This window comes from Garra rufa, chromosome 20 (genome assembly GCF_049309525.1).
Source record: "Garra rufa chromosome 20, GarRuf1.0, whole genome shotgun sequence".
Lineage (NCBI taxonomy): Eukaryota > Metazoa > Chordata > Actinopteri > Cypriniformes > Cyprinidae > Garra > Garra rufa.
In genome coordinates, this window is record NC_133380.1 from 7,442,988 (window position 1) to 7,455,372 (window position 12,385).

The window sequence follows — 12,385 nt, forward strand, 5'->3', positions numbered from 1 at the left end:
GACATTTGAGAGTGTATTACACATCATTTGATTTAGGAATTTTGAAGTGGGTTTACAAATCTTTTGATTCAGATCGTCGGAGTGCATAGCGCAAATCATTTGATTTAGATTGGATCTTTGGAGCGGGTTTGTGAATCATTTGATTTAGATCAGGACTTCAAAGTATTGCGAATAATTTCATTCAGATCGAAACTTTGTAGGGGCTTCGTGAATCTTTTGATTTAGATCAGAACTTCGGATTGGGTTCTCAAATCATTTGATTTAAATCTGAAATTTTGTGTATCGCGAAACATTTGATTCAGATCGGGACTTCGAAGCAGGTTCGTCGAAACTTTCGTTTTAGATCAGGACTTCGGAGTGGGATTGTAAATCATTTGATTCAGATGGGAACGTCAGAGCACATAGCGAAAATCATTTGATTCAGATCGGGACTTTAAAGTATTGTGAATCATTTGATTTAGATCAGGAATTCAGAGCAGGGACTTCCAAGATTTGTGAATCTAGATTGGGACTTTGGAGCGGGTTTGTGAATCTTTTGATTCAGATGGGAACTTCAAAGTATCGCAAATCATTTAATTTAAATCGGCACTTCGAAGCTGGGTTTGCAAATCTTTTGATTTAGATCAGGTCTTTGGACCGGGTTCGCAAATCTTTTGATTCAGAGGGAACATTGGAGTGCATAGCCCAAATCATTTGATTTAGATTGGGACTTCAAGTATCGCAAATCATTTAATATAAATCACCACTTCGGACCGGTTCGCAAATCTTTTGATTCAGAAGGGAACTTTAAAGTATTGCGAATCATTTGATTTAGATTGGGAATTCGGAGCAGGTTTGTGAATCTTTTGATTTAGATCAGAACTTCAAAGTATCACAAATCATTTGTTTTAGATCGGGACTTCAAAGTATCATGAATCTTTTGATTTAGATCAGGATTTCAGAGCAGGTTCGTAAATCATTATATTTAGATTGGGACTTCAAAGATTTGTGAATCATTTGATTTAGATCGGGACTTCTGAGCAGGTTTGTGAATCTTTTGATTCAGATGGGAACTTCAGAGTGCATAGCCCAAATCATTTGATTCAGATCGGGGCTTCAGAGTGGGTTTGAGAATCTTTTGATTTAGATTGGAACTTTGGAGCTGGTTCACAAATTATTTGATTCAGATCGACACTTCAAAGTATCAAAAATCATTTGATTTAAATTGGGACTTCAGAGTGGGTTCACAAATCATTTGATTCAGATCGGGACTTCAAAGTATCATGAATCATTTGATTTAGATCAGGATTTCAGAGCGGGTTCGTAAATCATTAGATTTAGATGGGAACTTTGTGTATTACAAATCATTTGATTCAGATCAGGACTTAGTATCGCAAATCATTTAATTTAAATCGGCACTCTGGAGCGGGTTTGCAAATCTTTTGATTCAGATGGGAACTTCAGAGCGCGTAGCACAAACCATTTGATTCAGATCGGAATGTTGCGTATTGTGAATCATTTGATTCAGTTTGGGACTTCAAAGTATTGCGAATCATTTGATTCAGATCGGGACTTCAACGTTTTTTGAATCATTTGAATAAGATTGGGATGTTGCGTACTGTGAATCTTTTGATCTAGATCAGGACTTTGGAGCGGGTTCGCAAATCATTTGATTTAGATTGGAACTTTGCATATTGCGAATCTTTTGATTCAGATTGGGACTTCAAAGTATTGTGAATAATTTGATCTAGATCAGGACTTCAGAGCGGGTTTGCAAATCGTTTGATTTAGACCAGAATTTCGCTTATAGCAAATAGTTTGATTCAGATCAGGACTTTGGAGCGTATATTGCGAATAATTTGATTCAGATCAGAACTTCGGGGTGGGTTTGCAAATCTTTTGATGCAGATGGGAACTTTGGAGTGTGGATTGCAAATCATTTGATTCAGTTCAAGACTTTTGTGCAGGTTTGTGAATGATTTGATTCAGATCGGGACTTCGGAGCAGATTGGCAAATCTTTTGATTCAGATCGGGACTTCAGAGCGTGTCGCAAATTAAACATTACAAAACATCAAACCATTAAGGCAGTACAGTCATAAAACAAAAGAAAGAAAGAATACACAAATAGAAATCCTTTAAGGAAGTTAACCATGGTTTTATTGTAGTAAATGTGTGGTAACCATGTTGTTTTTTGTATAATACGGTTAATACGGTTAAACTATGGCTTTTATTCACACTCCAGGCTGCATACAGATATTGCTCTTAAAAAAAAACAAAGAGAGAGAGAGAGCGAAAAAAAACTTTATTTTATTAATATTTACATATATGATTCATGGGAACTAACTCCATTAATCTCTGTCTTACAAACAAATGCACAATTAGGTAATTTAATAATTGAAACAGAATAATTATAATTTAATAAATAAAAAAGATTAACATACAGACAATACCCTGTTTTCAAAAAATTAAATGAGGTCCAGTGTTTTTGTAAAGTCAACATGAAATGGCACTCATAACCCATTTTACTGCTGTGAAAAGGATATCCAACAAGGGAATATAAAGTATAGAGGGATCTTATGGAATCTCATTTCTGCCATGTGAAATAAAAATGAAAAAGAGAACTTTATCTCACAATTCATACTTTTACACAATTTTGAGTTTCTATCCTACAATTTTGACTTTTCTTTTTAGAACTGTGGATTTATATACACTTTTCCAAGCAATTCTGATTTTAAATCTTAGATTTCTGTCAGAATTATGAAGTATAAACTCAGAAATGTGAGAAAAAAAGTCTGAATTATATTTTTTTTATCCTGTGGTGGAAACAAGCTTCCATAGAATCATAAAAAGTTGTTGGACGGGAACAGAGAGAACTTTTGAAAAAAAAAAATTACAAAAACATAAAAGCACTGATGAATCATTCATAATAAGCCCAGGAACATCTAGCAAAGTAAACAGGGTCAGTTTTGATTTCATGTTGACTTCAAATTAGTCACTCCCACCATTTCATTATCCACACAATTATGTGCGACTCCGCTTTTAGCACATAGCAAGTTCATTACTATATCCTTAGTGTGTTAGTTTTAGTAAAACGCACAATTTATTGGATGCAAAACAGCCCAAATGCTGAGAATAGTCAAACGATTTTCTTAAGGTCTGAATAAATATTTTAAAACCGGCCTGAACTCTGAATCCAGCAGTAAGAGAAAGCTACAGATTCCATTTCAGACAGATTTCAAGAGTAAGGAAAGTTAAAAGCGTTTCCCGCAGACCAACATTTACACATATTTATTCCTCCTATTTCCGGAGGGATCCAGCGCCGTTCTGCACGCAATAAATAACAGCAGGTTGAGTTTCAGAGTGTTTAATCAAACACATGACATACATAATTGCCTTTTTTCCCTTTTTACGACCACAGAGACAAAACAGACTAATTCAGCGTTTGTCCGTATTCTTGTGCGCTCTGCAGCGTTTGTCAGGAGCCCAAATGTTTCCTCTTGAGGGTCTGGGTTTGTCATAGATTATATGCTTGTAGCTTAACGCTTAGTCTCCTGCGGCATCTCATTGTTCCGTCTTTAATTTCGTCTTTTATTCGGCGTCGTGTTCCAGCACTCGAGGCACTCGTGAAGTTTCATCCATGCCGTTGTGGTGCTGTGGTGGGTGTGGCCAAACTTGTACATTATGCATATTGCATCTTTTTAATATTCATGATTAGGTCCACTTTTTACATATTCATGATATAAATCTTTATCCATGTACAACCATATTTAAATAATGTGTCGTTTAAGGCAGTCCAAACATTTACAAAAGAAAGTAAAAGAGAAAAGGGATAATTGCAGAATGTCCCGCTGAAGAAGAAAAGCTCCGTTCCTTATCCCAGTAATGATAGTCCATGTCAGGTTTCGTTAAGGAAGGGACAGTCATTTGAAGTACATACACAAGACCCAAACACGTATCAGATCAATATGTACTTGTATTTCTGACAAGGTCCGTGATTATATGTGCACCGACGGCACGCTCTGGTTCAGTACCTGGGCTCTCATCACCTGCACGCTGGTCATGATCTTCTTCTGATGGCCCATTAATGTGACTCCCAACCTCTGGATGTCACTAAGATGGAAGTGGACAAAGAAATGTGATTGGATTAGTTGGTGTTGGAGATTATGAGAAGATAAACAATCTCTCTATATAGACTAATGCAAACCAAATACAACAATTTCTTAAAAAAGTATTACAATACTGATAAACTGAACATTCACCTCAATGGTATGGGATGACTGGATGCTTTCAACTGATTTCCTATTGTCACCAACTGTGACAACTTCAGTGGTCAAACTATTTAAAATATAATGAATTAAGCTACAAACTCGATCATAATGCACAATGTTTCCATCTAACATGTATTGCAAAACTTTTGATTCAGATCGGGACTCCGGAGCGTGTATCGCGAATAATTTGATATAGATTGGGACTTCTGAGTGGGTCTGCGAATCATTTTATTCAGATCGGGACTTCAGATTTGGTTTTGCGAATCATTTGATTCAGAACAGGACTTCAGAGTGGGTTTGCAAATAATTTTATTTAGATCAGGACTTCAGAGTGGGTTTGCGAATCATTTTATTCAGATCGGGACTTCAGAGTGGATTCGCAAACCTTTTGATTCAGATCAGGACTCCGGAGCAAGTATCGCAAATCATTTAATATAAATCGGGACTTCTGAGTGGGTTTACGAATCATTTTATTTAGATTGGGACTTCAAAGTGGACTCGCAAATCTTTTGATTCAGATCGGGACTTCAGAGTGGATTTGCAAATCTTTTGATTCAGATTGGGACTCCGGAGTGTGTATTGCAAATCATTTGATATAGATTGGGACTACCGAGTGGGTTTGTGAATCATTTTATTCAGATAGGGACTTCAGAGTGGATTCACAAATCTTTTGATTCAGATCAGGACTCCGGAGGGTGAAACGCAAATCATTTGATATAGATCGGGACTTCAGAGTGGGTTTGAGAATCATTTGATTCAGATCGGGACTTCAGAGTGGATTTGCAAATCTTTTGATTCAGATTGGGACTCCGGAGTGTGTATTGCGAATCATTTGATATAGATTGGGACTTCAGAGTGGGTTTGAGAATCATTTGATTCAGATCGGGACTTCAAAATGGGCTCACAAATCATTTGATTCAGATCAGGACTTCAGAGTGGATTCGCAAATCTTTTGATTCAGATCGGGACTTCAGAGTGGATTTGCGAATCTTTTGATTCAGATCGGGACTCCGGAGCATGTATCGCGAATCATTTGATATAGATTGGGACTTCAGAGTGGGTTTGCGAATCATTTGATTCAGATCAGGACTTCAGAGTGGATTCGCAAATCTTTTGATTCAGATCGGGACTTCAGAGTGGATTTGCGAATCTTTTGATTCAGATCGGGACTCCGGAGCGTGTATCACGAATCATTTGATATAGATTGGGACTTCAGAGTGGGTTTGCGAATCATTTGATTCAGATCAGGACTTCAGAGTGGATTCGCAAATCTTTTGATTCAGATCGGGACTTCAGAGTGGATTTGCGAATCTTTTGATTCAGATCGGGACTCCGGAGCGTGTATCACGAATCATTTGATATAGATTGGGACTTCAGAGTGGGTTTGCGAATCATTTGATTCAGATCAGGACTTCAGAGTGGATTCGCAAATCTTTTGATTCAGATCGGGACTTCAGAGTGGATTTGCGAATCTTTTGATTCAGATCGGGACTCCGGAGCGTGTATCGCGAATCATTTGATATAGATCGGGACTTCAAAGTGGGTTTGCGAATCATTTGATTCAGATTGGGACTTCAGAGTGTGTATCACAAATCAATTTATTCAGATCAGGACTTCAAAATGGGTTCGCGAATCATTTGATTCAAATCGGGACTTCAGAGTGGGTTTGCAAATCATTTTATTTAGATCGGTACTTCAGAGTGGATTTGCGAATCTTTTGATTCAGATCGGGACTTCAGAGTGGATTTGCGAATCTTCTGATTCAGATCGGGACTCCGGAGCACATATTGTGAATCATTTGATTCAGATCAGGACTTCAGAGTAGATTCGCGAATAATTTTATTCAGATCAGGACTTCAGAGGGCATATCGTAATTTTTTTTTTCAGATTTTTTATTTAAACAGTACTAAACATCAAACAATGGCAGTACAGTTATAAAAACAAAACAGATAAAAGAAAGATTAGATTAAAATATAAATCTATTAAGAAAATGAACCATGGTTTTATTATAGTAGAAGTGTAGAAACCAGGGTTTTTCATTACCACAGTTTTATTACAAATACCATGGTTGAACTATGGTTAGTCTAGCAAAACCATGGTTAATTTGTGGTTACCATGGGTTAACTGTATTAAAATAAATATAAATATATAGATAATAAAATAGATAATCTCACATTTCTGACTCCCCCCTCAATTTCTAACAGTAAGCATTGGAGAGAAAAAAAGGCAGAATATGAGAGATATTAGAGCAGAACTAGAGAAAAAAATCTAATTGTGATATAAACATAATGCTGACTTTTTCTCTAAACTCTAGGTTTACGTCTCACAATAGTTTTTTCTGCCACGGAATAAATAAAAAAAGGTATTTGCTCATTTTTATCTCACAATTCTGCAAATAATAATAATAATAATAATAATAATAATAAATTCACAGAATTCCAACTTTATATATCACAGTCCTGACTGGAAACTTGGGAATTCAAGAAAAAAGTCTGAACTGTGATACAACTATTGAATTTTTTATCCCATGGTGGAAACAAGCTTCAATGCATAGTTATTGAAACTATCAATTAACTGCTACACAAAACCCTTTTTTTATTGCTGTAATTGACCCTTTTCAAGATTAGTTAATCATGGCCATTGTAACCATAAACATGATTAATTATGCAATTAATTGTGCGGCTCTAATTATGGGCTTTTTATGTTAAAAGATTCATTAAAAACATTTGAAACAAACAAATGATTTGCAAACAGCACAGCTGCAGTTGGTCTGGGAAGAAAGTTTTTTTCTTACACAACATAAACCCTGAAGACATTATGGCTGTTTTTATGAGCACATCTAATAAAGAGACTGAACCAGAAATCTAGCTGCATTTTGTTGATCAAAATAGGGCATTTGGTCCAAAACTGACCACCAGGAATAGCACCGACTGACCCACTGAGTAGTCAATGAAATGTGGAGAAAATAGGGAAAATTTCCCTAAAAGGCTACAGTATTTTAAATTAGCTTTTTATATATTTCTTTTTTTATTGATTTTTCATTTTAACTAGGCTTTTTTTCATTTAGCTTTATTTTTTTTTTTATGGAAGCCAGTTTCCGCCACTAAATACAAAATAAAAATAAGTAATTGCAACTTTTTATCTCGCAATTCTGACTTTTTTCCCTCACAATTGTAGGTTTATATCTTGCAGTTCTGACTTCTTTTCTCACAATTCTGACTTTTTTCTCACACTTCTCACTCTACTCAGAATTGCGAGACGTAAAACCTCACAACTAAGATTTTACCAAAAACATAATTTCTTTATGACTGAAGAAAGAAAGACATGAACATCTTGGATGACAAGGGGGTGAGTAAATCATCTGTACATTTTTGTTCTAGAAGTGGACTTCTTTAAGTTTTTAAGTTGAAGTTTTCATCTAATATTTATATTTTCTTTTAATTAAGTATTGGTTAACAGTAACAACACTGTGAATTATCTATCTAAAGCTTTCAAACAGCTTCAGAAGATTTGGAACATAGTAAAAAAGTAATGAAGGCATTAGAATTTGGAACAACATGCACATAGTAAATTTTCACTTTGAGTGATCAATATTTTGAAACATCTGAAGCCAATCAAACTGAGAGCAGAGGTTTGAGAATCTTCCCTTTTCTTGAAAACCAGACATCGATTGAAGGCTGCAATGTCTACAGATCCACTAAAACTGGACCAATAGCCTTTGCATTGACTGACCCATTGGACAGACAGTGGACACATCGTCCTGAAACCACATCTAATGGTCATTGATCCTCTCACTCGAAGAGGTAACAATCAATCAAAGGCTTAAAGCCATAAAAACACCTCCAATCCGTCCTCCATCCACTAGTGATGCGCGGGTCGTCTCATAACCCGCGGGCCCCGCGGGTAACCCGCGGGTCGGGTTGGGGCGGGTAAAGAAACTGTCACTTTATTTGCGGGGCGGGTTGGGGCGGGTCATTAAAAACAAAATAAAATTTAAAAAAATCAATGTATGTTGCGTGCAATCCCCTATAGCCTATATTACATATTTGGGAATATCTATTTTCATATTTTATTAAGTTCTTTAATAAGGTTATCAACACGTCACGTCACGAAAGCGCCAAGCAGCTCCCGCTGCCAGCCACAAGCGCATCAAGCGAACTCACATTCAGCTCTGCTGGCCTGGTGCTATGCGTATTTAAATCTCCTCTGATGCGCATTATCCTGCATTAGCCAAAATCATGACAGTCAACCACATCCAGTCATATGTGAATGAATGTAAATATTCGCTAAAAACACACAATAAAGACAGCAATGATGTAGTCAGGACTGTGGCGCCGGCTTGCTTTGAAATGTATTGCGCCCGCTGCGTCCTGCACCCTAGTCATTTTAAACAGTACATAATAACGAACACAATATCTTACAAATAAAAAGAAGCAGATTTTCATGATCAGAACTTCCTTAAACCAGTGAACCTTTAAACCTTTCAGTCCAAGGATCCAGTAAACGAATGCGTTCAAATAGAAAGTTCAAACCGATATTCATAAATGAAGCATATATACCCACATTTCTTCCGGCACCACTAACGTTACACCACTGATTATCTTGTTATTAATATGATTTGATTTATGGTTCATATTCATAATCGTACAGTATTGTTGCCAGTTTAAAGGGCGAAAAGCACTTTCGGTTTTCATTTGCATTACAATGCATAGTATGTCTATTTAATTGTCGCGGGTGCGGGGCGGGGCGGGTTGTAAAAATAGACACAGTACTGCGGGGCGGGCTGGGGCGGGCCAAATAATTTCATAATTGCGGGACCCGCGGGTTGAAAAAAACCCCGACCCGCGCATCACTACCATCCACCTCAGCGCAAAGATTCACGTTGCTGCGCCGCATCTAAAAGGCTTCATTTCTGCATTAGCAATCTGGAGCGCTCCGCTGTGTTACGGAGTAAGAACTCAATCAACTCACTGTTGTTTCATGCTCATCACATGTCCTAGAGTCAGATACCCTCCTGCGGCAAATCGGTCCTTATAGCGGCCCATCTTAATGGTGTCCAACCACTCGTCCACAGATCTGCAGCTGGTGAAATCAGGAATACTTCTGTTCATCAAAGGACTGTTTAGTCTGAAATGAGAGCAGGGGGAGTGAGGAGGCGCCTACGAGATGTACCTTTGAAACGCGGCGAGCGCGGGCAGAAAATCAATACGAGTTAAAATGATAGAGAAGGTGGGAAAGGGGGGGCTGTGGATTTGGCCGGTCTGGGTAGATTAATACAGGGATGAAATCCCTATTTCTTCCCATCAACGCATCTGGATATGCACCGGCAACTTGACAGGACACGCGCTCCGAGCTGAGCAATTTATACAAGTCCAATTGTGAAAGCAGAAGCGTTCTTTTTCGGTTCACGGCGGATCAATGTCAATATAGCGCAGAGGTCTTTTATTTAACAGCGAACACATCTATTTGAGATGAGCTTATTGGAAAATGTACACTTGCGTCTTAACGCGGCCCGCCGTATTCCCAGCCACTCTGGATGAAAGTTTCAGCTCCTCAACTTAGCCAGACTTTTAAAACGGATCATATCTGACGCCGACAAAGTGCATTTGTCGGGCAAATCCCCCCGAAGGCGGCGTATCGATTGCTGGCCGCTCACCTGCACAATGTGTCCAATGACTTGAGGTTCTCGGGGTTCCGGATCAGCTTGTCCAGGACTGTGACGATCTGGCAGAATTTGGGCCTTTCATTGCGGTCTTTCTGCCAGCAGTCAAGCATTAGGGTGTGGAGGGCGCCGGGGCAGCCCATGGGGGCCGGGAGTCGGTAGCCCTCTTCTACGGACTTGATCACCTGCAGAAATAACAACCAAAATTGCACTGGTTTGTCTATTTGTCATGCAAAAATGATTTCGCTGTGGCTGATGTTTTTGGATTGGAATATGATTATTATTATGCACACTGCTTGCTGCATACTGCAAAGGACACTAAATACTACTTATTTACTATCATTCTGCATTGTGGAATAATGATTAACAAAGAGCAGTGTGCTGCATTGTTATAACACTATTGTGTTATGCAAATATAATAACATTTTATAAAAATAAAAATCTAGGGAATCTAATCATAAAATAAAGTAAAACGTTGATGTTACATTTGGATCAACATCACACTGTAAGAACAGTTTCATGTAATTTGTTTTTTATTTATTTATTTTTAAACAGATTTTAGAATTTTAGTTGAAATATTAAATAAATAAATCTAAAATTAAAAAGATTACTTACTATTACATAGGATACTATAAAAACATTCTTATCAATAAAAATATTGTTTTTTTTTTTTTTTACTAGATTTTAGAATTTTAGTTGAAATATAAAAATATCTACTCTAACATAAGAATTTTTTAATACAACATAGAATGATAAAAAATAACAAAAATATTATATAAAATTTATAAAAATGTATTATAATTTTACAATTACCAATTAGATTTTATCATACATGTTATTAATATTTTGAATCAGTTCTAATTTATATATTTTTTCCATATTATGTATGTATTTATGTATTTATTTATTTAGATTTGATCATTTTAGTAAGCTACTAAATATATTGTAGTAACCTAAATTTTCTGTTCAGCTGCTTTGCAACGATTTGTATCGTGAAAAGCGCTATACAAATAAACTTGAATTGAACTGAATTAAATAATCTTCGTTGAAATATAAAAAAAAATCAAAAAATCTCAATCTAAATCTGAAAAAATGATAACTGATTCAAAATATTAGTAAGATATTTGATATTTGACACTGATACACTGCAAAAAAAATCTATTTTTTTAACAAGGATTTTTATTATTTTTTATATTATAGGATAGGATAATATGAAAAAAAATAATTAAGAAAAATATTGTTTTCATTTCCTTCTAATTAATACAATTTATTGTTCACTAGATTTTAGAATTTTTGTTGAAATATATATAAAAAAAGTTACACTTTTTCTTTCATCAAAATAGAATGATAAAAATAATAAAAAGAATATAGAAAATGTATACAAAAATAAAAAATTCATACTAAGATTTTTTTTTTACAAGTATCAATGAGATTTTATCATAGATCTTATTACAATTTGGAGTTGGTTCTCATTTTTATATTTTTATTTTCTCATTTTATTTTATTTTTTTACTAGATTTTAAATTTTAGCTGTAATACAAAAACACAAAAACAAAAATAAAAAATAAAAAATAAAAGGATTTGTTTATTTGTTCAAGGTCATTGTTTTAGTCTCCATTTTAGTTAAATAAATAAGCCTGCACTATTCTGAACATAGCCAATATATAGTGTCATTTAGACCCACATCTCTGTTGGTCAAGTTCCAATATGGCCGTTCTCCATACGAAATCACTTCCCACATCACCACCCCATAACTCCACACATCACTGGAGGAGGAGAACTTCCGATAGGCGATGGCCTCCGGCGCCGTCCAACGGATCGGGATCTTTCCTCCCTTAAAATCCAATGAAGACAGAGAAAGATACAGATTAGAGAGAAAATTAACCAATATGTCTATTATATATATATATATATATATATATATATATATATATATATATATATATATATATGTCTATTATACTTGTAGAGTATGTTCCTGGTTCCCTAAACTCACACTGGTGGTGTACGCCGCATCAGGATCGTCTTCCAGCACGCGTGACAGACCGAAGTCTGAAATCTTGCACACCAGATTACTGTTGACCAGAACGTTCCTGGCAGCCAAGTCCCGGTGGACGTAGCCCAGATCAGCCAAGTAAGTCATGCCAGCTGCTATGCCACGCAGAATACCCACCAGCTGAATAATAGTGAACTGACCATCATGTCTCTGTTCGGAGGGAAGAAAAACAACACAAGGAAGAGGAATCTGTGAAGTTTAACTTCAGTTCACAGGGAGGTTCAGCGAGGCGAAGCCGAACTACAGAGACATACGAGAACAAACACAAACGTGTTTACACACCCTCAGGAAAGAGTCCAAGGAGCCGTTCTCCATGTACTCTGTGATGATCATTACCGGTTTGCCTTGGTAGAGAATGCAAAAACACAGAGAGAAACAGAAGAAAGAACAAGAAAAAGATGTCAGGAGATTCAAGAGAT

At 36.4% G+C, this 12,385-nt stretch overlaps 1 protein-coding gene across 1 annotated transcript in view; it reads right to left on the reverse strand.

Annotated features, from left to right (window-relative positions):
• Positions 1-3,328: 3,328 nt before the first annotated feature.
• Positions 3,329-12,385, reverse strand: part of epha8 (eph receptor A8) — a 28,582-nt gene continuing 19,525 nt past the window's right edge. The window contains exons 10-15 of the mRNA XM_073826381.1: positions 12,249-12,310; positions 11,907-12,116; positions 11,595-11,744; positions 9,905-10,095; positions 9,220-9,375; positions 3,329-4,090 (exon numbers count right to left, since the gene is read on the reverse strand). Of these exons, the coding sequence (XP_073682482.1) occupies positions 3,976-4,090; positions 9,220-9,375; positions 9,905-10,095; positions 11,595-11,744; positions 11,907-12,116; positions 12,249-12,310 (884 nt within the window). The 3' untranslated portion in view covers positions 3,329-3,975. The remainder of the gene's footprint in view (positions 4,091-9,219; positions 9,376-9,904; positions 10,096-11,594; positions 11,745-11,906; positions 12,117-12,248; positions 12,311-12,385) is intronic.